Here is a 25231-nt window from a genome sequence, read left to right as displayed (position 1 = left end):
TGGCGATGCGTTTAATGACCTCACAGACCGCCTTCCTCCTGTGGCGATGCGTTTAATGACCTCACAGACCGCCTTCCTCCTGTGGCGATGTGTTTAATGACCTCACAGACCGCCTTCCTCCTGTGGCGATGTGTTTAATGACCTCACAGACCGCCTTCCTCCTGCGGTGATGCGTTTAATGACCTCACAGACCGCCATCCTCCTGCGGTGATGTGTTTAATGACCTCACAGACTGCCATCCTCCTGCGGTGATGCGTTTAATGACCTCACAGACCGCCATCTATTGCGCCTCCTCCTCTTCTGTCTCTGTGTAGCAGCTCCATTGTTGCATCCTCCTCCACCGTCACCGTCCACCGAGACGTTGGACTCTGCGCTGCCCTCTAGTGGATTTACTGCTGAACATCCACGCTGACACAAAGGACACATGGAAGCATGTGGGCAGAGACGGCTGCATCGTCTAAAACAGACAGATTTATTTTTACAGGAGCATCAACGAGGCTTTAGTCTCTGCACTTTGGGAAAAACGAAGCTCATCGTCGAGCCGCTGCTGAACTGAACTCATCCTGCTCCTCTGTCAGACATGTGCAACGCTTTCTCTGCCTTCACACGTACCAATACAGATTAGGGTGCCAGTGCGTGTGTGTGTATGTGTGTGTGTGTGTGTGTGTATGTGTGTGTGTGTGTGTGTGAGATGAAAGACCAGCTCTCTCCGATGTCGTCCGACGATGAAAGTGATCATTTGTCTGAGAGGCGTTTTTGACAGAATCCCCAGCGCTGATGTAACAGAAAATCCCCCCCTTCTCTGTCTCTGTCACACACACACACACACACACACACACACACACGGCAGTTTGAAGGAGGATCAAAGTGAGATAAAAGCTGTTTTCTGCAGTTTGAGCCTCTCCTCTGGTCGGAGTGATGTCGTGTGGATTTTGAAGTTTGACTGATCAGCTTTAACAATCTGCTCGGCTTTTCTTTTCACACAAAAAACAGAACAAAACAAAAAAAAAAAACAACAACAATTTTGCTGCAAGGTTTATTCTTCCTCTTTGACTGAGCCAGGCTAACGACTCCCATAGACTTCAATTCTTTATGCTAAGCTGAGGAAAATATTTTTGCTTCTTTAAAACACAAAAAGAGCTGAAGAGGAACAAAGCCGAGTGTAAAAAACAAACCACAGGAGCGATGGTGTTCTCAGTATTTATTCTACTTTTTGTTTCTTTCTTTTTTTTTTTTTAACTCCCGGAGAGGAGCATAAATATTTTACAGCGTGAGAACACAACAGTTTTGGTTATTTACAAGATATAATAAATGACTTACAACTCACAAGTGTTGATTTCTGTTCTGAGGGCTGGAGGAGGGAAACAGGAGAGAGAGAGAGAGAGAGAGAGGAAACTACAGTCGTTCTACCGTTGTGCTGAGAGTCAGAGGCGAGAGAGGAGCGGTGGCATGGCGGCCGAGCGGCCGAGCGGACAGAGCGGCTTCAAACCGTCGGTCCAGGAGGAGACAGCAGAAATACAAGAACACGGAGCGACCGCAGGCTTTTCCAGGCTGAGCGGAGGAGGGGGGGGGGGGGGGGGGCCTGATGGGCAGGTGAACAGGAACAGGAACAGGAGCGGGACGCTGACTTACAAACTGGAAGTGCTTCTGCTTTTTAAAAAATCTTGTATACAATCATCACGCATGAAAACCTGCACATCAACACATCCAGTTTGCCTGCATCAGCCAACTACGGAAGCCCCCGGGGGTCAGAGGGCAGACGACCCCCGGGGGTCAGAGGGCAGACGACCCCCGGGGGTCAGAGGTCAGAGGGCAGGTCTGGGCTCTGAGATCCTCAGATCTCCACACAGACTCAGAAATCGAAGTGGAGTCGTGACTCTTTACCAACAGACCGAAAAATACAATCTGCCTCACAACATGACATCAGGATTAAAGGAACATTCCAACATCTGAGCATTCCTTTAACTTTAGTTAATTCATATTTAGCTGTCTGATGTGATTATGGATCACATCACGCGTACCGTCTGTCCTCTGAGCAGAAAACGATCTTTCAGAAGTGAAGTTTTCAAATCCGAGGCAGATTAGGAGATTTAGTTTTAATACTGTCATCACGTCTGCGTCACAGAGACAGGCTTCATGTGGCATCAGAGTTTCTGACGGCAGTTTAACGTGTGAGAGAGAGTTTAACACATCAAACAGCAGGGAGGGAAGTGGACCCGGAGGCGGAGGCGGGCGTCGCCTGGAGAGAACAGGAGTGCTGATGTTTGGATCCAACATGGCCGACGACGTAGAACCAGGCGTCGTGACCTCGTTCTCTCCTTCGGCCGCGGAGCTCAGATCCAACATGAGAGGCTGAGTTATTCACACAGCTCCCAAAAAAAACGAGTAGAGAGGCATGACCGCTGACTCAGCACTACGGGCCCAGATGTGACTCAGCACTACGGGCCCAGATGTGACTCAGCACTACAGGCCCAGATGTGACTCAGCACTACAGGCCCAGATGTGACTCAGCAGAAAGCTGGGTTCAGTGTTCTATAAATCACACTGCAGTAACTATAGAATGGTAATCCAGACTGAATTGGCACCAAAGGATCTGGGTCCTGCTGTTTGTTTTCACTGAAACAAAAAGGAAGTGAAGCTTCATTAGCGCTTCACAAATCCTCCTTTTCTATTTTCTGCTTAGTCAGAAAGAAGGAAGAGACGATATTCTTCCAACATGGCCGCCCGGCCCGAGTAAACAGGCTGTACAAAACCAGCCTGTGCAATGAGATCAGAGCTTGTTTCTCTGAGTCTGGAAGAGAACAGATCCATCCCAGATCGCTCTCCAACCAAAACCTGAACCTGAAACACAGAAACCAGCAGAAACAACCAGGCGGACGCCTGAGCCAAGAAAATACTGGAAGCAAGTGGGATTATTTCATCCCACTGGCAGACTGTTTCATTTGTTTGAGGAAAAACCAGATGTGACCTGTGAAGATGAGACTTCCCCTGCAGGGTTAGGGTTAGGTGCTGAAGCCTTTGATCCTTTCTGTTCTCAGGTGACGTCGAGCCGCTCTGCTCACATCGTGGTTTCTCCAGTCAGTCGTGTTTTCTGGTGTTTTCTTAGATGCGGCTGCTGACTGATCTTCCCTCGCTGAGATTATAAAGCCGAGCCTGAACTCAATTCCAGTCGATTCCAGCGAGAACGCAAAACTGTGCGAGTTTGAAGCGGCTGACCGCAGCACGTGGATCATAACTCAAAGAAAAGGTTTCCCACGCCTTCTGATCCAAGTCTAGCAAGCTCTCCCAACTGAGGACCATCCTGGAGTGTGTGTGTGTGTGTGTGTGTGTGTGTGTGTGTGTGTGTGTGTGTGTGTGTGTGTGGGCATTGTGCGTATCCATGTTAAGTGCCTGTAGGTTTGAGGAGGACGTGCGTGGAGGCTGAGACAGGAAGTGGAGATCAAGTACGACAAAAAAGGAGACAATGTGTGTAAAATTGCCCATCTTCTCAGTGTGTGTGTGTGTGTGTGTGTGTGTGTGTGAATCTGTATGCCATAACACAAACTAAAGCCACCATGCCACAGAGAGAGAGAGAGAGAGAGAGAGAGAGAGAGAGAGAGAGAGAGAGAGAGAGAGAGAGAGAGAGAGAGAGAGAGAGGAGAAACTGATGCGCTGCAGGTCCTTTTCTCTCAGGAACAGGAAGCTTGTTGTCTGTCTGACGGAGTTTGGGGGGGGGGGGGGGGGGGTGCTGGAGTGAATGCTGGGGGGTCACTTGGGGTCAAAGGTCGAGGTGGTTTAGATGGGCAGCTGGAAGGTGATGTCCACTTGAGCTTCCTTGGCCAGCGACACGATCTCAGAGAGCTTCACCACCTGCAGACACACAGAGACCTTTCACAATAAAAGCTCAGGAAGCTGCTTCTCCTTTTGTCATTTCCTCATTTCATAATAAAAGTGAATGAGACGGCAACCGGCTCAAACTATAAACCCCCAACAGCCGCCGTGACCGAACAGACAAAGAAGAAGACAAACTCAAGCCCCGCCCACACACTGTTTGACTGACAGGTGATCTCTGGGATGTGAAGTGCAGCAAAGACGGAGACTGAATAATCCAAAAATAAATAAATAAGGTAAATCGATAGACAAAAACATCACACTGCATGTCTGTGTCCAACACACACACACACACACACACACACACACACACACACACACACACACACACACACACACACACACTGCCCAGAGCCCTCTTCTCACCTGCGGCTTCACACCTGGCTGCTTCCTGTGCCTCACTGATCAGAGCCACACCGACACTTCTCACACTCATACACATCACACACACATACATTCCTCCACATACACACACACACACACACCTGAGGGAGTAAGTGTGTGTGTGAGTGTGTGAATGTGTGTATGTGTGTGTGTGTGTGTGTGTGTGTGTGTGTGTGTGTGTGTGTGTAAGGTCATGCTAACGAACCCTGACAGTGCTTGAACCAAACAGAACGTTATGAAAGAGAGAAAGTCTGTGAGGGAGTGTCAGCTGTGTGTGCGTGTGTGTGTGTTTGAGTGTGTGTGTGTGTGTGTGTGTGTGTGTGTGTGTGTGTGTGTGTGTGTGTACCATTTTGGCGGCCTCGTCCAGGTCGTCGCAGGCCAGGATCTTCAGTGGACTGGCAGCGATCAGAGCTTTGGCGTCGTCCACTCTCGTCCCTGCAGGTCAAACAGCAGAAAACCAACAACAAGGTTTAATCTCTAAAAGTGAACACAGACTGAACTCTGACCACACACTGTTCCTCATTTATTTTTATTATTAATTACACTTGCACAGAAATTACAGATGAACAAATTATTTTCTGACTGATTATAATGAAACAGAGATTAGGCGGGAGGATTTTCGAGCACGTTAATGATGATAGATGCATTTTATTTTATTTGGACCTTGGTTTTCTTATTTACCTTTATTTAGTATTGATTATTATTATTTTGCTTTTGTTTGATTTACCGCTGTTTATGTTCAAAATAAAGATCGCAATCAACTTCATAACTCATAACTGTTCATAACTGCTAGCTGTCCTAGTTTTTTTTTTTTGTTTGTTTTTTCATTCTAGTCCAAGCTGAAACCCTTTGATTTGAGCCAACATGTGGATCAGATTTTCTTGCATAGGAGAAAAAATAAGATGTTTTCAATTTTCTTCATCGCAGAGAAAAACAAAAAGAAAACAGTGCCTTGATGGAATCAGGAAAAACGGTGTTTCTGTGTCGTTTCGGCTGCAACGTGGCACTTTTCCACTAAAATCTGCTTGCCGCTGACATGACGCTGAAGAGGAAGTCGGCTCATCTGGTGTGTGAACGGCCGGCTGGCGTCCCGCTCAAAACGGGCTCTAATTCCACTCGAGCGCCCGGCCGGTTCCTGCGTCTGAGAGTCCTGCACCGAGAGCCACGTTCAAATATTTCTTCCTCAGGTGTCGGTGCAGCGAGGCCCGGCAGACGGCTCAGAGCCTGAGCAGGATGAGGAGTCTTACATCACGTTTGTTTATTCGAGGCAGCAGTTCCCCCGGAGCGACCCGCCGTCACGTGGCGCTGACAGCCTGATCGGGCCGGCGGGTCCCGGTCACACCCGTCTCACAACACGATGTCACACTTTGGAAATGATTCTTTGTTTTTTTGGGGTTTTTTTTGGGCTGTTTGTGCCGGTAAGCTTCCACAACACCTTGATGAAACGCTCGGTTCTTTCATTTGGCCCCTGTGAACCTCTGCATCATGTTTGTTTTGATACGAGCTGAAGTATAAAAAAAAAAAAAAAAAGTTAGAAGACATTTTATCCTGAGTCTGATCTGGTTTTACTCTTTTCTAAATTACCAAAAAGCAAAGTCATTTGAGCTTGCAATAACTAATTTCTTTCTTTCTTTTTTTTTTTTTTATTTTTAAATCAAGATTATTTTGTGGTACTTCTGCTTCATTAGAGTCCCAGTGAGAGAGAGACAGGGCAGAGAGAGGACGACAGGCAGCAGAGGGTCTGGATTCAAACCCAGATCGCTGCGGTTCAGCTTTAGTTTTTCATGGCATGCGTTCTGCATGGTGAGCCACCGGGACGCCCCCCTGTAGCTCCTCTCTGCCCCCTGCCCCGCCCGAAATCTGCTCCCATGCCCGGCCCGGCCACACTGAGAGGCATCGCACCGCGTTGGACTCGCTTAACAGGAAAAAAACCTTTTCAAAATCAGTAAAAGAGCATCTGAAGCCACAAGCGGCACAAAGTCCAAAAACAACAGAGGCTCAGAGGCTGAAATAAAAACCCTGACTGAGGACAGGCTGTGCTCACTCTCATGTCAACAAACACATCACACATCATCTCACATCATCACACACCATCACACATCATCACACATCATCACACACCCGAGCCTCTCTTTGGCCTGATAAAGCTGCCGCCTCATCAAGCGCCGGGCCCGTGCCACCACAAAGCATGCCTCTGTTTCTGTTTTAGCGTCACTGCACATGAATTACATGGCGCCCAAATGCGACTCCTTCAGAATGCGTGTGCAGGATCAGATCAGCTGTGTTCTGCTCTGCCTTTATCATGAAGACAGAGGAAACTGAAAACAAGCCTCAGTGTGTCTGTTCACGTGTGGGAGGGGGGAAAAGCCCTCATGTATACTGTCTTATGTTCACTGTGCATACATATAGCACAGCTTTTAAATTACAAACTACTTTATGTCTTCCAGCACATGGCCTTCATATCAGGGCTGTTCTGTATTTTAGTTTCTTCACGTGAGGGTTTCGGAGCCTCTGCTCTGCCCTCTAGTGGACAGAAACCAGTTACTGCAGCTTTAACTCCCAGCAGCTCCTCTCTGATCCCCCGTGTGACCTCTGACCTCTGACCTGCTAACAGGCCGGGTAACTCCCAGTACAATACGTGTGCGTGTGTGTTATAATAATCTGTATGTAAATAATAAAATAATAATAATAACGAGGTCACGGTTGCCTTGGCGTCGTCAGTCCATCGGCGCTGCCTCCTTTGAAGTGGAGGCATCAAACGAAACAGACGCCAGCTTCCCTCTGCTGCCAGCTGTCTGCATCTGTGTGTGTGTCTGTGTGTGTGTGTGTGTGTGTGTGTGTGTGTGTGTGTGTCAGGGGGATGATAGCTCTGAATGACTAGCAGTTTACACCAGCAGCGAAGCTGTTTGAGTTTATGAAGGATTTGCTGCTGGCTTGGCTTGTGTGTGTGTGTGTGTGTGTGTGTGTGTATGTGTTCTATCTTGTAACTGCACTATGATAGGGTATGTGTGGCCTGTGTGTGTGTGTGTGTTTGAACCTGCAAACATGTATGTTAAAGAAACAGAAGGCAGTATGATGAATGAGTGTGTCTTTACTCATTTATGCAGAGTGTGTGTGTGTGTGTGTGTGTGTGTGTGTGTGTGTGTCAGTGTGTGTGGGGATATTCCATCCTTTAATTGCACTATGACAAACTATGGGTGTCTAGTGTGTGTGTGTGTGTGTGTGTGTGTGTGTGTGTGTGTGTGTTGCACTTGCAAATATTTATGTGAAAGAACAGAAGATAGTATAATGAATGTGTGTGTATTTCATTTATGAGGACGTGTGTGTGTGTATTCTAATTGCAATATGATTGGATATGTATGTGTGTGTGTGTGTGTGTGTGTGTGTGTGTTTGCACCTGCAGTTATGTGTGTGAAAGAAACAGAAGAAGGTATAATGAATGTGTGTCTGTTTCTCATTTATGAGAGTGTGTGTGTGTGTTTGTGTGTGTGTGTGTGTGTGTGTGTGTGTGTGTGTGTGTGTGTGTGTGTGAGTGTGTGTGTGTGTGTGTGTGTGTGTGTGTGTGTGTCCCCTACCTTGTAACCGCACCACAATGGGGATCTTGAGGTCCAGGTCTGTAACAGCCATGATGATGCCCTGGGCGATGACATCACACCTCATGATGCCTCCGAAGATGTTGACCAGGATGGCCTGGACCTGAGCGACACACCATTTCAAAAACAAACAAACAAATAAACAAACAAACAAACAAACCAATGAGGACGGGGCGCGGTGTGATTAAAGTGTCAGAGGGGATCAGAGCCACACAAACACAATAACCTGCAGCTGCGTCTCCTCACTGGACTCACCAGGGTCCATTCACTTTTCCACCTCCAGGTTTCAATGACTCCTCCATAAATTTTACCTTCACTTCCAAACCAAAACAAACTATTTTATCCAAGGTCGCCACTGAAAAGCTGGAGTGACACTGGTCTGTTTCAGATTCTGCAAACAAGCCTATATTTTTCTTTTTAAACTACAGTCTGAGCTGAAAAAAAAAAAAAAAAAAAAATCATAATTTGCAAGGCAATTCTGTTTGGCCAAAAAATGTGGACAGAATTTAGTCCCCTGGTGAGAAAAAAGAGGAGGCAAAACAGAGGACATCCTAAACTGCCACCACAATGACAATTAAATTACAAAAAAAAAAAAAAAAATGAAATTAGTCAGATTGTTCAGATATCTGCAACTTTCCAAAATTTTTCTGAATTATCATTTTTTATTAACTTTTCCCGAGTCTGGAAGTTGTATACTCATGCTTACAGACTTGCAGATTTTCCATAACTGTATGACCCTCAAAGTCACTTTAAGGAGTTTTCTCTATTAAATGACTTCATTTGTTTACTTTATCATTGTTTGGGGAATTCTTTGTTTTTCTGTATTGAATATACAAGCAGCGGCTGATATATGGCTGTTTTGTGTCACAAGGGTCACACACAGGGTGCATGTGAGGTTCACTGATGCAGACTTAAGCTGTTCTCAGAGCTTTAGAAATAATTTGCAATGGAAAATAAGAGCAATTTCATCAATTAAAAGCAAGAGTACGGCTAAGTACGTAACAGACGTACACACTCACGTAAACCTGGGCACGTGAGGTGTGTGTTCTCACCTTCCTGTCAGACGTGATGAGCTTGAAGGCCTCGGTCACCTGCTGGGCCGTGGCTCCGCCCCCCACATCCAGGAAGTTGGCCGGCGTGCCGCCGTGCAGCTTGATGATGTCCATGGTGGCCATGGCCAGACCGGCTCCGTTCACTGTCAATCAATCACAATAATGAAATATTACTGAATTTTCAGATTTTTTTTTTTAATACAATTCCTCTAAGTGCACAACACCACAACGTTCACACTGTATTTAGAATGAAAACAGACTCTGAAAGTTACTTCAAGTGTCGAGAAGTCGTGCTTTATCTTATTTTTAACATATTTTAATTCCTCATTCCTATGTTAATTTTTTATCTCTCTATCTTTCTAATATATTTTACCATAACACTTCACCATAAACTGGAAACCAACAACTGAGGCATTTCCTACAAAAACTGCAATGTGGTGATTTTCAAAAACAACGTGCAGCAACAAATCCCCTCTCAGTATCTGGATAACAGATTGATTGATTGATTGATCATCAGTAAACAGTTATGTTTTGCAGTCCTGTCTCTGAGGTGTGTCCTGCGTGCACACACCCAGGCAGCCGATGGTCCCGTCCAGCCCGATGTAGTTGAGGTCGGCCTTGGCGGCCTGCCGGTCCCGTGGATCCTCCTGGCTCCAGTCCTGCATGTCGAACACTTTCTGCTGCCGGTACGCGGCGTTCGAGTCGAAGTTGATCTTGGCGTCCATGCACATCACTGCAGGGAGACAGCGGACAGTCAGCCTAGGAAACAAAACCCTTCTGCTGACGAGCTCGACGCGATCCACAGAGTCCAAAGAGAAAAATGTCCCTTTACTGTTCGACTCTGGGCAGGCCAGTCTGTTCCACAACACCATAATGTTCACAGGAAAAAAATACAACGTATGAGATTAAATTCAGAAATTTACAAGGAAAAAACTTGGATATTCTCTGAAAGTAAAGTGATAAAGATCCAGTCTGAAGGAAATCCTGCTGGTCTGAGTCCAGAACCCCAACCTCCTCCTCAGCATCTGGACTCTGAAGAGACGTTGCTGTGACTTGGGCCGATTCAGAAGAAAACAATCTGCTGATTCTGGGTCAGATCAGCAGGATCTCCTTGTTCCTGAATCCCATGTCAGAGTAGAATCTGCTGAGGGGATCAGCTGCAGGCCTGAGACACGGCCAGCAGGGGGCAGCACATGTGGAGCCGCGCACAGAGAGGAGGAGGAAAAACAATTTTTCTGAATTTTTTCCTCATAAATTTGTGAGTTTCTCCACTTTTTTTTTCAGAACGGCCCTAAGAAGCCATCGTACATCATGAAAACAAACGGCTGATTCAACTGGATTTTTCACCTCCAGTCGACAGCTTGCAGGCCAACTCTTCAATCCCCAAAATTAAGTGTCCTATTCCGGGATTAAAACCATCGTTTATGCACAGAAGGCTGCCTGGGTCATAAGATGAATATATCAGGAATTACTCATTTAAATGTTCTCATGGTTCTCTGTGAATATTTTCAAGTTGTATAGAATTAAATTCAATTCAATATTTGCAATTATGTAGGGTTGCAACTAACAATTCTTTTTATTATTAATTACTCCGTCCAATATTTTCTAAATTAATACATTAGTTGTTTGGTCATCAAATAAGTGTCGTCTTTTCCTGCTTTTAAATGCTGCAGTGCGATAAAGCGAAGCAGTTATCTGACCTTTTTAGATATTACTGATGACTGTTCATCAAAACTCTACAGTGTGTAAACATCCTTTATTAAATTTAAATCTGCAATTACAGTGTTTGCTCCAAAGCCGCATGTGTTACTATCGGTGTTAAATTATTAACCAGGGGCTCATTAATTCATAACCCAGGACGGCCCAGTGAGCAGAGCCCGACGTGACGTCTTCAGATGTTTTCTGAGTCTGACCAGCAGCCAAAAAAATACAAAGTATTAATTTTATAAAGATATGAAGGAGGATAAAGAAAAAGACATCTTAGTGAAGATAAAATCAGACTAAAAACTAAAATAATCAATCACTGATTAATCAAATAATCTTTTCAGCATTAAATCCATCACATCCACGAGCAAACGGATTTATATCTGTGTAAGAATGTATACTTATATAATCTGTATTTATACATACAGTATCTATCTGTGTGTGTGTGTGTGTGTGTGTGTGTGTGTGTACCGATGCCAGAGGAGTCCTCCACCATGGGGTTGATCTCCACCATGGAGGCGTCGTACTTGATGAAGACCTCGTACAGTTTGATCATGTTCTCCGCCGCCTCGTCCACCAGCGCGGCGGGGAAGCCCATCTTCTGAGCCACCTGCCGAGACACCGATCACCCCGATCACTGATCAATACACACCGCGCCCCAGCTCTGAGCGGCCGAGCCCTGAGGCCTGCAGGAATTCAAACTAAAATCTTTATGCAGCTTATTTAGATTTTAAATGCTCAGGTGTGTTTGAATTTGATCATAAGTGATTAATATTATTAACGTGGTCGATGAACGTTGCAACTTGTGCCGATGCATTTACTGATTGCCGGAAAGAGTAGAATCGATAAATAAATAAAAACAATCAACCAACTGTCGACTGTCTATTCAACAGTTCATGCAGCCCTGAGTAAATCTTGTTATGGATATTTTAAACTGAGGCTGACATAATTCCAGATATTCCATGACCTGTCCTAAAGATTTATTAAATTCCTTGTCTTTCTGTGCCTGAAACTGATTTTTCAAAATTCCATGGCTTTCCAAAACTTTCCAAAACCATGTGAACTGTGTTTGTGTTGTGTTTTTTAAACTACAGGTCAAAGTGGGGAGAAAAACGTATCACGTAAAAGTAATAACTGAAGTTTTCTGCAGCCTCATTCTGTTTTATTCTGCTGGCAGTCAGAGGATTTTTTTTTTTTATTATTATTATTCAACCTGAGCAATTTCAAAGCGTCTTTTAAAATTTTATTTGTCAAGTGTCAAGGTTCGCTCTGAATCGGTTAACATTCTGCAAAGGAAAGCCCAGTGATATCACGCGGCTCGGCATAACAAGGTGGTCCGAGCTGACAAAAAAGTGGAATATCAATGGAGCTCCTTCTGCCTCAAAAGCCCTGCAATCTTCCGTCAGATATATTGAAGCTCTCCACATGTTCAATACACGCCGCCTGCAAAATAACACCGAGGCTCTGAATGAGCCGGACGGACGGATGTGGTGCGGATGCCGGAGCTGTGACGGCACTCAGGGAGACGGGAAAGAAAAAACAAAAATCAAGAGAAAAGCTGAAAAGCAGTAAAAGGTCAGGACGCGGCGCTCAGCAGCGGCTCGTCCCGGGAGCCGTCCTCTCATGACGGAAACCTCCTGAGACGACAAACACACTCTTTCCAGGATTTAATGAGAAGTACCTGACATTATTGAATCTGATGGACGAGGTCCTGCCCTTCTTTTTAAGGAAACCTATCCTCGTCTTCTGTTTTTAAGACGTGACCTGCTCCTCCTGCTGGTCAGGTGACAGCGTTACATGACAGATGACATGTAATGTGTGCATGTGGACGATTTCAAATTTCTGATTCTATTCATTCCATCTTTCATTTACATTCATCAGCTTCCTGTTGGTTATCACAGCTGTCTGTCAACCATCGAGGGACGTTCACCTGACATCCTGCTGACACTGTGGGTTTTTGTGCAATGCGACACAAAGCAATAGTTACATATTTACATTAAATTTAAATATTCCAACAGATTTTCTTATTTTTTCAAGGTAATTTGCAAATATACAACACATTTATGGACCCGGCACTTCTTCCACAATTCTTCTTGGCCCCATAAATCAAACTCCGCCCACCCGGGGATTTTAAAAGTTACACAGAATCCAACCCATAATATGTGACTTGGATTCTGAGGTGTGCTTGTCTTTGCACCTTTACCAAAACAGCACATTTACAGACACAGCAGATTAGGGCTGGAGTAATTAATCAATTAATCACTCAAGAGAAAATTAACTGAGTGTAATTTTGTAATCATTGCATTTGGATAATTCATGAAGTAAATATGCCACAGCTGACGCTTGCTTGCTTTTCTCCATTTCATGTCTTTATAGAATTAACACTTTGCAGCGTTCTGATCCAGCATGTCAGAGCCACAGCAGCTTGTTAAAGAGCGCCACCTGGTGGCACAGCAATCAGTTTATACAGACGTTAGGCCAACGTTACCATGGCAACGGTGCACATCAAACTGGCCGCTGCCCAGACCGTCCTGGGACACTGATTTGACTGAGAATCACCGTTTTCCATTCAAGTTCTACGAGTTCAAATGTATGTAGGTAACTTTTTCTACATGGTTTGTTTCTTAGTGTTGTTTCTTAAGAAGCTGTGTGAAACAGGTTTCCCTCTCTCTCATACACACACACACACACACACACACTCTTCAGTCTGGGTGTGTGTGGTGCAGCCCAGCAGCGGTTGTGTTTCTACCTTGACGGCCTGCTCCTTCTTGATGCCCTCCACGATGTCGATGGGCTCCTTCACGATGGCGTCTGGATTCTCCGCCGCCACGTCCTCGATGTTCACGCCCCCCTGCGAGCTGCCAATCAACACGGGACCCTGTGGGAGGGAGGGGGAGAGAGAGAGAGAGAGAGAGAGAGAGAGAGAGAGAGAGAGAGAGAGAGAGAGAGAGAGAGAGAGAGAGAGAGAGAGAGAGAAGTGACTGATTCATACTCCTGCATTATTTACATTTCTATTTCAGATCCATACATTTCCATATTTCAAATTCTTGCTTTGGTTTTGGTGTTTGATTTTGGCAGGGCTCGCCGGCATGCCAACATCGCACAAAATCACCACCGTCATCCCGGGACTCGCTGGCTGGTGATCTATTCACAGGTGATGGCACTGATATTGTGGACCAAACAAATATTTCTTCTGTTTAAAAAGAAAACCTCCCTCAGTTTCCCCACCGACACCTGTTTGTGCATTATAATCAGATGATATAAAAAAAGCTGAATGAAGCCCGAGGCTGTATGTTCTTCTATGTTTAATTCATGCTTGACGAGGGATAAATTTAAAATCACAAACATGCTCTGTACTGACTCTGCCAGATCGCTCTGTGGAGGAAGATTATTTTTCTGTTCGTAGGAGAAATCACCACCTTCAGCCTCTGTGGTGTGTGGCGCGTCAAAACCAATAAATATATCTAAAAATAACACCTTTTACCTAAATCCTCATCCTAAATTTAAATACCTTTTAAATTCAAACTGAACTTTTTCCCCACTTTATAAAAAATGTAGTAGGGACATGATTTTATGTTTGAAGGGGCTCCATTCCTCTCACTGGCAGATCATTCTTCACAGCCGCCACCTTCTGAGGGTCATCATCTGTCAGTTTATGTATTGTCACTGTGCATTAAATATACAAATACAGAGACTTACACTGTAGGGGGAACACCAGCACCTTCATCACAGCCTGTACTGCTGCGCCATCTAGTGGCTCTATGCAGCATAGCCATGTTATCAAGCCGCTGCAAACCATGACTTCTGACCTGCCTTTTGAATTTTAACACAAAATCAAACTACAGACACCTTCATCTGAAACTAGGGATGCAACTTCTGATTAGTTTCATTTTTGATTCATCTGCTGATTGTTTTTGTTTTTCAATGATTAATTATTTAAAATAAAAATGTTTTTTACTTGAATAAATGAATAAAAACAATCAATTTTCAAAATTCTAATTGATTAATTTTCTATCAAATTCTTTCAAATTAATGTCAAAATCCTCCAGTGTTCAATGCAAACCCAGCATGCTCGGCGTTTCTTGGTTGCCAATGGAAACTGTCTGGCTTTACCGCTGAGCTCTACCTGATTTTGAGTGAGTGTGTGTGTGTGTGTGTGTGTGTGTGTGTGTGTGTGTGTGTGTGTGTGTGTACCTGGTAGGACCTCTCCATGGTGATTGCAAAGTAGTACTCTCTGCGCGGGTACCGGCGCTCGCAGATGAACACCTGGTTGCAGATGCGACCCGCCTCCCCGGTCTGCTTGGTGTACAGCTTCCGACCAATCATCTGCGAGGAGATGTCCCGCGCCTCCTCCGGCCTGAGAGGAGGAGGAAGAGTAGGAGGAGGAGGAGAAAAACAAGAAGCTGAGTAACAGAAAGACATTTTTTATGACAAAATCTGTATTGCTTTTTCCCCATTTCAATACAAAGGAGACGTTACATAACAATATCAATTAACCACAATACTGTGTCAACACTGCATCACTACAACTGCGTCTATTCACTAAGCTAATCACATTATATGCATTATGAATGTACACGCATTTGCATACGCATAAAGACAAGGAGGGAAACACCAAAATAAACGATAATGACTATGAATAATACAAAAAGGGAGCGTGTATCTAGAAGCCTTGACAAGCACATTAGCGTGTTATTATGACCTAGCCAAACACTCAGAGAGAAAAAAAACAAAAAAAATTAAATCAATCAATTCTAATTTGAACAACCTCCATTTAAACCTCCTATAATCCAGATTATCACTTTACCCGCACACAGAGACCTGAGTTCTTTTACACTATAAAACTATAGTAAAATCTTATGTTTATTATTTCTCTCTTCTTCCCTATCCTCTCCCTCTTTCCACCCTAATTATCAATAAAGTAGATAGAGGAACCAAACTGTAAGATACTGGTTAAATCTACGAGGCCCACATGGCGTGTAATACATCAAACTGTGTATCATATTAATGCTGTATGAAGACAACAATGGCATAACTTGTGTGCACTTTAGCAGCACATAATCCCTAATCCCTACACAATGTAGTTACACAATCTGCCACGTGGCTTTAATTGTGATTTGGCTTGTTTGACGGTTGAGGGTGAGATAGGGAGCAGATTGTCTGAGGGCACAGAAAACATAATTCCTGCAGCAGAGGCAGATAATGAAGCGTCAGAGGAGTGTGAGGGAGCTGCTGGTCAGAGTGTTGAGCGGCTGAGCGGCGTGGAGCTGCTCTGCTGCCTCAACGCAGCTGGAAGCCAATTAGTGTCCTCGCTGCCGTCTGAAGCTCCCTGCATGTCAGCGCTGATTATTTATTTATGCAGCTCTTAATTCTAAAAGCAGGGGATACAGAGCGCGCTGCAGGACGCTATGAAAACACCAACATCAAACACACAAAGCAAACAGATAAAAACAAGAAGCAAAAGACAGACATTAAAGAGAAGAAATATTAAAATTATATCTGACAAAAGAAAATGTAAGAACTGAGACTCAAAACGGGCAGGATCAAAAGGAAATTGTGTAAAAACAAGTTTCTAAAAGCCTGTTGTTTTTAAGAGCAATTTAAAAAGACAATACTGTTCAGCCTCGCATCCAATCAGAACCTGCCAGCAGCTCCACCAATCAGATGTGATCAGTGAACACGGCAGCCAATCCCGGCACAGCTGGCCTGGTGTGGAAACCCCCATTCTGACCCACTGAGAGCAAAATGTAAAAAAATAGACCAAGTCGAGCTGAATTTAATGAAAGCATTTCACACCTGACTCGTGTCAGCCTCTCACACCTGCTGGAATAATTCACCTGGATAATCTGATTACAGATTACAAACTGTTTTATGTTTTATTATCTCCATCTTTCCGTTCCCACTTGAGAGTGACGCTTGAAATCCCCAGATTACTGTAGATTACTGTAGATTACTGTAGATTACTGTATACTGTTACTGTCCTCGTTGAAGCAGAAGCTTACGATGTGAACACAAAGGGGACTGAGCTCATCAGCAGCTGCTTCACCTGTTGGCTCGTTAGTTTGGTTCGTCAGGTGAACACACACCTGAGACACACAGGTGAACTTACGAGTAAACGATCTTCACGCCTCCCTTCAGTCCGCCCTCGAACGTCCCCTTCCCTCTGCCGCCAGCCAGAACCTGAGCTTTCACCACCAGGTCCTTAGAGCCTGACACACACACACACACACACACACACACACACACACACACACACACACACACACACACACAGGTAGAACGATACAGTCTTTAAAAAGGTGCCATATGAAGCATCTTTCATCATCAACACTTCATTTTATTGTAGTCAAACTGGACGTGGCTGTAGAAATGACCTCTAGTGACCTCCAGGAGAATCCCAGCCTCATCAGACTTTACACACACAAACTGGAGAGCGAGGCCGTTCAGAGGAGCTCTGCTTCTCCAGCTGGACGACAATAAAAGGGAGTTTCTGAGATATTTCCAGAACAGAATGCTTACCATCCAATCACTGAAATATGCAATTTAGCCTTTGCAAAAATCTGCAAATGTCAAAAGTTTTTGACACCAAATCAAAGCATGAACTTTTCTGTGGTGTTCCTCAAGGTCTTAATGTCCTACTTTTGGATTTTTGACCATTTTTTTTATTAATTATTGAGTGGTCAACAATGGTTAAAATAATAAAATCTATAACAAATAGAATCAACTCAAAATTTGCTGCAACAACTTATGACACATAGTTGATCTCATATGCGTCTATCATAACCTTTATACACTCCCAATAAAAATGGGTGTAAAGAAAAGGGCAGGATAGTAAACGGTTAACTCTCCTGTCGATCAGACGGCTCAGCCTGAACTACCTGTTCATGACTGAGACGCTCCTCGTCTGTGCCAGCAGCAGATTCAGATTCATAAAACTTTATTGTCGATCACATAATAACAGAAAATCGTCATCGGAGATCATAAAACATACAAAAACAAACAATCACATATAAAAACTGTAATAAAACAGAAACACCGGGCAGAGTGATGAGAGAGAATAAATTCAGATAAATAAGAAAGAGCAGCTGAGTGTCTGTGTTTCAAACAGACACTCAGCTGGTGGAGGAGTTTCTGTGACTCTGAGTGAACCGTGTCTGTGTTGGACGGCGAGTCCCAGCCTGCCTCCTCCCGCCACGCCCGTCACACTTTACCAAACTCTCAGCTCCAGGGCGGAGCCGACCTGTCTGCACACACACACACACACACACACACACACACACACACACACACACACACACACACACACACACACACACACACACACACACAGACACACACACACACACACACACACACACAGACACACACACACACACACACACACACCACCTCAAACAACCTTCGTGCCGCTTCAAAACGACTTCTCTGCTTGTTTTAATCCTGTTTTTGATCAACCACACTGAAGGATTTGGGATCCATCAACCCCCACTGAGCCTAAAAAAATCAATTTATCAACATGAACCACAAAATATGAAAGACACGTGAAAGTAATCAAATGTTTCCTTGGTTATTGATAAGGAGATTAAGGGATTTTAGTTGCAGAAAATATTTTTTATGACAGAAAAATATGTCCATTTGACTTTTGACTGAAAAGTAAAAAAACAAATCCATCCTTGGACTTTAAAAACCAGTTATTCATTAATTATAAGCCCAAAAAAGAACTTGAAAATTAAAATATGTTCATCTCTTCCACTCATGTTAATGGCATTTGCTTTAGAGAAGCTTATCACTTGGGATGTTTGCACCGTGTACAGAACATTTCCAGCCGACAGCCATAAATAAAGAGCAGCTTAATGTTTCTGCAGGGTGTCAGGCAGCAGACAGCAGCTCCTTTATTCTCTTCAGCCCAGAGATCCAACCTGTTCCACGACACGGGTCCATCCAATAACTCAACAAACACCGGCCGGGACGATTCTTCAGCTTCACTCCAATGACAAAACAGGCCGCTGCTAATGATCTTCCTCATCCATTAATCTAACCATTATTTTTTTTAATTAACGGATGGATCATTTAGTGTGCAAAGCGTGAAAAATGAAATTAAAGTCAGATGGGAAGTGATCTGAGCCCAGAGTGAAATATCGTATTAATTTTATAAAGATAAGAGCGGAGAAAAGGAGGACAATCTGAGCATCTTAATGAAGCTTTTACTTGATAAGTGACTAAAACGATTGATTGTAAAAGTAATGATTCATTTTCTATACACTGATTAACTGATTAATAATGTCCAGGTGTGGAGGACAAACCTGAGGCCACAGTTAGGGACAGACACGGTTTGGTTTAATGTCCCGGCCTCGTCCCGCTCGCTGTCCCTCTCAGTTATTGGGACAGCTTCTTGCTAAAGTTGTAGATGTGTGGAGCCGCTGTCAACTGATCCCACTGACCCACTGGGCTATGTTTAGACCGAGTGTGAGAGTGTGTGTCCTACACTGAGCAGAGCTCGGCTGGGACTGTTTAACACACACACACACACACACACACACACACACACACACACACACACACACACACACGGGGCTGCTGTGACTTCAGAGGTAAGGAATCTGAGCAGCAGGCAGCAGAGAGTGTGTGCCAGCCAGCTGAGGTGGAATGAAGGCAGGGAGAGATGCCAAAGAAGTGAAAGGGCACAAAACAAAAGAGCGGCGTTCAGGGAACACGAGGGGAACGAGGATCCTTGTTTGGGCTCAACACAAAAACACAAAAGACTTCTCATGTGTGTACTGACTGTCCTCATCTGTCGCCGTCTTTTAGCCGAGCCCCGTCTCCAAGATCACTGCACCGACTAGAAATCACTGTCTGTTTGAATGGATCCTGGTGCTCCACTAATAATCAGAATAAAAATGCCTCATGTAACCTCCTCAGTCAGAAGAGAGCGGCTCGATCGGGTTCAGAGCGCTGCTGTAAACCTCTGATAATCTGTTCAATAGGAAAATATCATCGTCTAATAACCATGGAAACTCTTAATCTGCTTGTTTCTCTTTGGCTGGAATAAATCTGATCATGTTTGCTCCACTTGAAGGAACATCAGGTGATGGGACGTTTCCAGGAGGGACGGAAACACAGCAGCACCAAAACACAACCGGCCTCTATCTGATAACTTTTTTTTGTGGTAAAGTTTAAATCTGTAAAGGATTATTGAACGACTGCATGGCTAAAAGGCTGGAAACCACGAGGCGTTCAGACGAGTTGTTAGAAAAGACGAACGAACCATGGAGCAAATCAAAAAGCTGCTGGAGACGTCTGAAGGCTTCCTGTTACAAGAATAAAAGCCCAAACCAGCAGCCAGGTTTCACTTTTACAGTCTGATGACGACCTGATGGGGGCGCCACCGCTGACCAACATGACTTAGCCTGGATTATATTTAGATTTCCAGCAGATTAGACTTTTCCCAGCAGGTGGAGCCACTTTATGCAGGTTAAAAAAAGTTTTATTGTGATTAAAAGCTGTGCTAAGTAGCTGCAGGTGAATAAAGAAGTAGTAAAGTTAGTAAAAACACCAACCATAATCAGAGTCCAGCTTCAGTAAGATGCCCAGACTGCCTTCCTTTTCTCTGTTCATATCTTAATAAAATTAATACTTGGGTTTTTTTGAGTTTTTTGGCTGCTGGTCAGATCTTAAGGTATTTCACTTTGGGCTCTGATCACTTCCCGTCAGACTCTGGCTTTATTTTTCACACTTTAGACACTAAACAAGAAACAAAAAAATATCAAAAAATTAATTAACAATGAAAATCATGGTTAGCTGGAGCCGTGGTTGAATGTGACAGTGATGTTCAAATGTCCCTGCCCAGCCACCATACTGTTTCCACCCTGCTGCTGATGTTGTGTACCTGCCGTGTGGTTTGGTTACGGCTCCTCTCAGGTGTGTGTGTGTTGTGTCTCACCGATCTGCTTGGCGACGGCGTAGGCCTCCTCTGACGAGCTGGCCACCATGCCGGCCGGGACCGAGATGCCGGCCTCCTTCAGCAGGCCGATGCTCATGTACTCGTGCAGCGAGAGGCTCCTCTGCTGCTGCTGCAGGTGGGGGGGCTGCTGGGCGCCGTGGGCTCCCAGCAGAGCCGAAGAGCCGCCCAGAACCTGCAGGGAGACGAGGGGGAAAGGTCAGCCGGGTCGCACCGCACAGCCACGGCCCTGATTTTAGGATTCACCCTCCAGATCAAACTGGAAGAGTCATGGAAAAGAGCAACAGGAAGTGACTCTGACCTTATAACTCTATCAAACATGTTTGGTTTTTATAAGCAAGTAGGACGGCACCACTCATCAAATTTAAAGTTCCTATGAAATGACGTCACATGACCTCGAATTCCTGTCACCAAGGCATTGGTGGCTATGAATTCAAATTTCAACTAATAAAACCCTCACAAAACTTCAAACATCCACTCTCATCCACCTGTCCCTTCAAAATAAAAGTGTGTCAGATTATTTGGCTGTTCATCTGTCTTCAGTGAAGACATTTTTTTAAAATAGATAGATAGATAGATAGATAGGTATACTTTATTGATCCCAGACTGGGAAATTCACACGTTACAGCAGCATCATCAATAAAAACAAAAAATAAAAAATAAAAAAAATTAAAATTAAAAGTATATACAATAGAGACTAAATATGCGAAATATATACACTAAAGGCAATAAGGGCTAAGTATATACAATAAAGTAGCCTGAGAATATGAGATGTTTAAGTGTTGAAATGTAAGAAATGTAGGATATACTGATGGTCTGATGTTTTGTTGAGTTTTTAATCACACACTATTTGTTTTTATCGTTCACCCTTGAAAAATACTGCATATTATTAAAAAGACACTGACACTGAAACTAATAAAAACTAAACTAAAACTAAGCATTTCCAAAAAAAAAAAAAAAAAAAAAAAAAACATCAACTACTAATGTGAGCAAATCACATCAGCAGCCAATGAAAACTGAGACGGTGATAAAAAAAAAAAAAAAAAAAAAAAAATACAGGATCCACAAATGTTCAGTTGTCATAAAAGTTCAGACACAAAAAAGAGGAAAATGAGTGTTCCTGTGATACATGCAGTCTTTTTATAATCGGTTGTTTTGTGTCGTCAGCATTCAGAAGAGGAAACAGCTTCTCCACCGGCCGCTGCAGCTTTTCAAACAGAAAACATCTGGAATCCCAGAGAAACCTGGTTCCACACTCAGAACCAAACTGCTGTTGTTTGCATCTGATGTTTTTTTTCCTTTTGGTGCAGAGTCACGGTGACAAACTGCATCACATTCATTACTGACTGCACCCTAAACACTAAACAACACATTTTGGGTGCAGCGACTTCCTGAGCTGAGGCGCTTCCTCACACACCAGCCGAGTCAGCTGTTTTTACCGATTCCTACTGTGGCGTCTCGTTTTCCTCCATGACAAAATTACAACGACTGTCTCGGACAAATCACCCAAAAAAAAAAAAGATTTCATGCAGACAGACGTGGAGCCTGTAGAGGGACTGAACTGTGTGCAATCTCCAAAATCACTACACACACACACACACACACACACACACAGACACACACACAGAGAGAGAGAGAGAGAGAGAGAGAGAGAGAGAGAGAGAGAGAGAGAGAGAGAGAGAGAGAGAGAAAGAGAGAGACAGAGAGAGAGACAGAGAGAGAGAGAGTCTGTGCAGACATGCATGTAAGTTGAGTGACAATGTGTGAACTGATTACCTGTTTGCTAATAAAACACAACGTACAGCCGATGTGTGTATGCACTGCAGTGACAAGCAACAGCCACTGAGAGCGCGCACGCACACACACACACACACACACACACACACACACACACACACAGCAACCCGATACACTGCAACAACAAATGTGTGTGTCCAAAATTAACACCCTTGTTACCATAAATGTACCAATATGGAATGTCAGGGCTGATCACCAATAAATAGGCTCAATAATCTGTTAGCTGTGACTAAAACAATAATCAATAACATTACTCTTGCGTTTGCTAAAATGTGAAGAGGCCAATAAAGGCTAACTTTTTAGATGGACTGGATTTTTTTTCTGGTCAATGTCTTTACCATTTTTGAACAACAAATTGTAGTTAAGACAAGAACGGACATTTTTACTGATGTTCTCTTGTTCTCTCTCAAAGTTCCAACATGCAACAATCCAAGAGAAAACTTTCACCCTTAAACATGATGCACTGTACAAAAGCCGACACGCAGGGCTGTTTAATTAGATTTATAAGTTAATCTCACCAGGGATTATGTGTAAAATACATTAAACTCACAGAACAAAGATACTTTGGACCAGACTGAGCTAAACAGATCATTTCCATCTGCAGTAAAATCATAGATCTCCTGTGGCTGTTTAAATTTGACAGTGTGTGATGACAGCCGCTCAGAACAGATCAACACAAACGTCTAAAATGCAAAGAGCAGAGAGCCACAGAGGAACAGCCACAGCTCCACAACATCAGATGGAATCACTGCCTGACATTCCAATACGGCCACAATAACAATAATTAAATTTTCTCGTTTATTAGAGGACACTACATTGTGACTGATATACGGTGCATCCCTGCCTCTTGTGACAGACAGCAGGGACACCAACAGAGCAAATCTGACTGAGGATATGAAATGAGAGCTGGGCGATTAAATTCATATTGTAATTCTTCCTTCTTGATGTTGTCCAGTGCTTTGGATCGTGGGTAAATAATGCGCAACAGCTGCGTCTGAGTAAGGACAACACACACAACTTTCAGATACACCTCGCACTTCAACTCTACAGTAGGGACATGTGATACAGACTGAAAATAGTGCCACAATATTTCATGGTCATTTGCAGTAACGATATTCAAGATGATATGAATTTTAAAAAATGACAGTGGCTCGTGTTTCCCATAGAATGACACCATCTTAATTCTAGTTAATCCTCCACCTTAATTTAGTGTTTACGCTGCTGACAGACACACAAACACACTCACACACGACCAAATGCACGTTCAGGCTTCTGGCACAGTGCATGTTTTATATTCTGCTAGAAAACACGGGCATTAATCAGTACAGAGGACAGTGTGAGGAGCCTGTACAGGGACTGGACTCCCAGTCCTGAATGAAAAATGAAAAATAACTCAGATCTCTGGAATACACACGTTTAAAGATGCTGTCATGTTTAATTCTGTCCAGGAACGAAATGAAACCCAGAGTCACATCATAACCTACAGTGAGACACACACACACACACACACACACACACACACACACACACACACACACACACACACACACACACACACACACACACCACCTGTGTGCTGGCAGGCAGAGGTGTAAAGCTGCTGTGAGCGGCAGTGACAGCCCTGCGGGGCGCTGCGGGGCTCTGCGGGGCTGACCGGCTGCCTGCTGGAGGTCACTGGAGCAAAGTTGACCGGGTTCACCGGCTCCGCTCCGTGTCCCGCAGCAGCAGCAGCTCCGGCCGAGCCGCTGTAGGCCGAACTGGGTGTTGTTGTTTTATTTTTTTTTAAGTGCCGCTTGTCTTTCCTCCCAAACGGCGCAGTGCAGCAGCACCACGCTAACGCTAGCTCGCTGCTAGTTAGCATTAGCCGCCGCCGTTCAAAGTGAACGGAGAGGAGCTAATGTCAGATTTGACCCCGTCAGATTCTGGGCTCACTGCGGCCGCCAGGGGAGCCGCGGCGCCGTCAGACACATTCACCCCGGGAGCCGAGGTTCCTGACGTTAATTGGCGCCCACACTCACCTTGGATGCGGAGTTGATTTTGCTTCTGGCCCCTGAGTTTCTCAGGCTAGCCGTCAAACGGCCGCAGATCAGGGACGTCGCCATGTCTCCCTCTCGAATAGAGTGAACAGTGCGCACGCGCAGTGAACCTCAGGGCGTCTGTTCCGGTGCTGCCTTCGGGTGCTGTCGGAAAAACCCGAGTCCGACACGATCAACCCGGGAAAAATAAACAATAACGGAAAAATAATCAACAATAACGGACAATAATATACAGCAACGACAGAATAATACAAAATAACAACAAAATAATAAATATTAACGCAAAATAACATCTAATAACGGCAACACAATAAATAATAACGGCATAATAATACACAATAACGGCAAAATAATAAAGATCAACGACAAAATAATTAACATTAACAGTAAAATAATACATGATAACGGCAAAACACTTTTAAATACTGAACAAATGCAATTAGTGCATTTCTTCATTTAAAAATAATGTTATCTTCAGGTTAAAATATGCATATTCTGTGTGATAAGGTCAGTGAAACACACTTGGCTCCACTCTATTTCCATTCATGATAAAATCTATTACAGATCTTACAGGTAAAAAAAAAAAAAAAAAAAATCTATTATGCATGTTTTACTCAATAAACATAAGTACCTGAAAATAGAAAATTAGAAAGATTTACATTAAAAAAAAATGTGAAAGCTTTAGAAAATTTAAGAGCATGAAGCTTTCAAACTGTTAACTTTATTGAACCATTTTTATCTCATTAGTTTATTTTTGGTTATATATATTCTACTTTAAACTGTATGGATATTCTTCATTATGTTTTTCTGTTTGTTACGACTCAGACGACTGAGGTG

The 25231-nt window shown here is 43.9% G+C and overlaps 1 protein-coding gene across 1 annotated transcript; it reads right to left on the bottom strand.

Moving 5' to 3' along the window:
- Positions 1–1186: 1186 nt before the first annotated feature.
- On the bottom strand, positions 1187–24523 carry sucla2 (succinate-CoA ligase ADP-forming subunit beta). The gene is made up of 11 exons (XM_030080780.1): positions 24377–24523; positions 20544–20736; positions 16713–16812; positions 14798–14960; positions 13353–13481; positions 11075–11213; positions 9471–9632; positions 8900–9042; positions 7830–7950; positions 4601–4689; positions 1187–3849 (listed from the first exon to the last, which is right to left on the bottom strand). Exons 1-11 carry the CDS (start codon positions 24458–24460, stop codon positions 3775–3777), a joined length of 1398 nt encoding a protein of 465 aa, XP_029936640.1. The 5' UTR covers positions 24461–24523; the 3' UTR covers positions 1187–3774.
- Positions 24524–25231: the final 708 nt, after the last annotated feature.

The sequence above is a fragment of the Myripristis murdjan genome, chromosome 21, assembly GCF_902150065.1.
Source record: "Myripristis murdjan chromosome 21, fMyrMur1.1, whole genome shotgun sequence".
NCBI classification, from domain to species: domain Eukaryota; kingdom Metazoa; phylum Chordata; class Actinopteri; order Holocentriformes; family Holocentridae; genus Myripristis; species Myripristis murdjan.
Note: the sequence above shows the minus strand (reverse complement) of the source record. Positions and strands in the feature narration are given on the sequence as shown.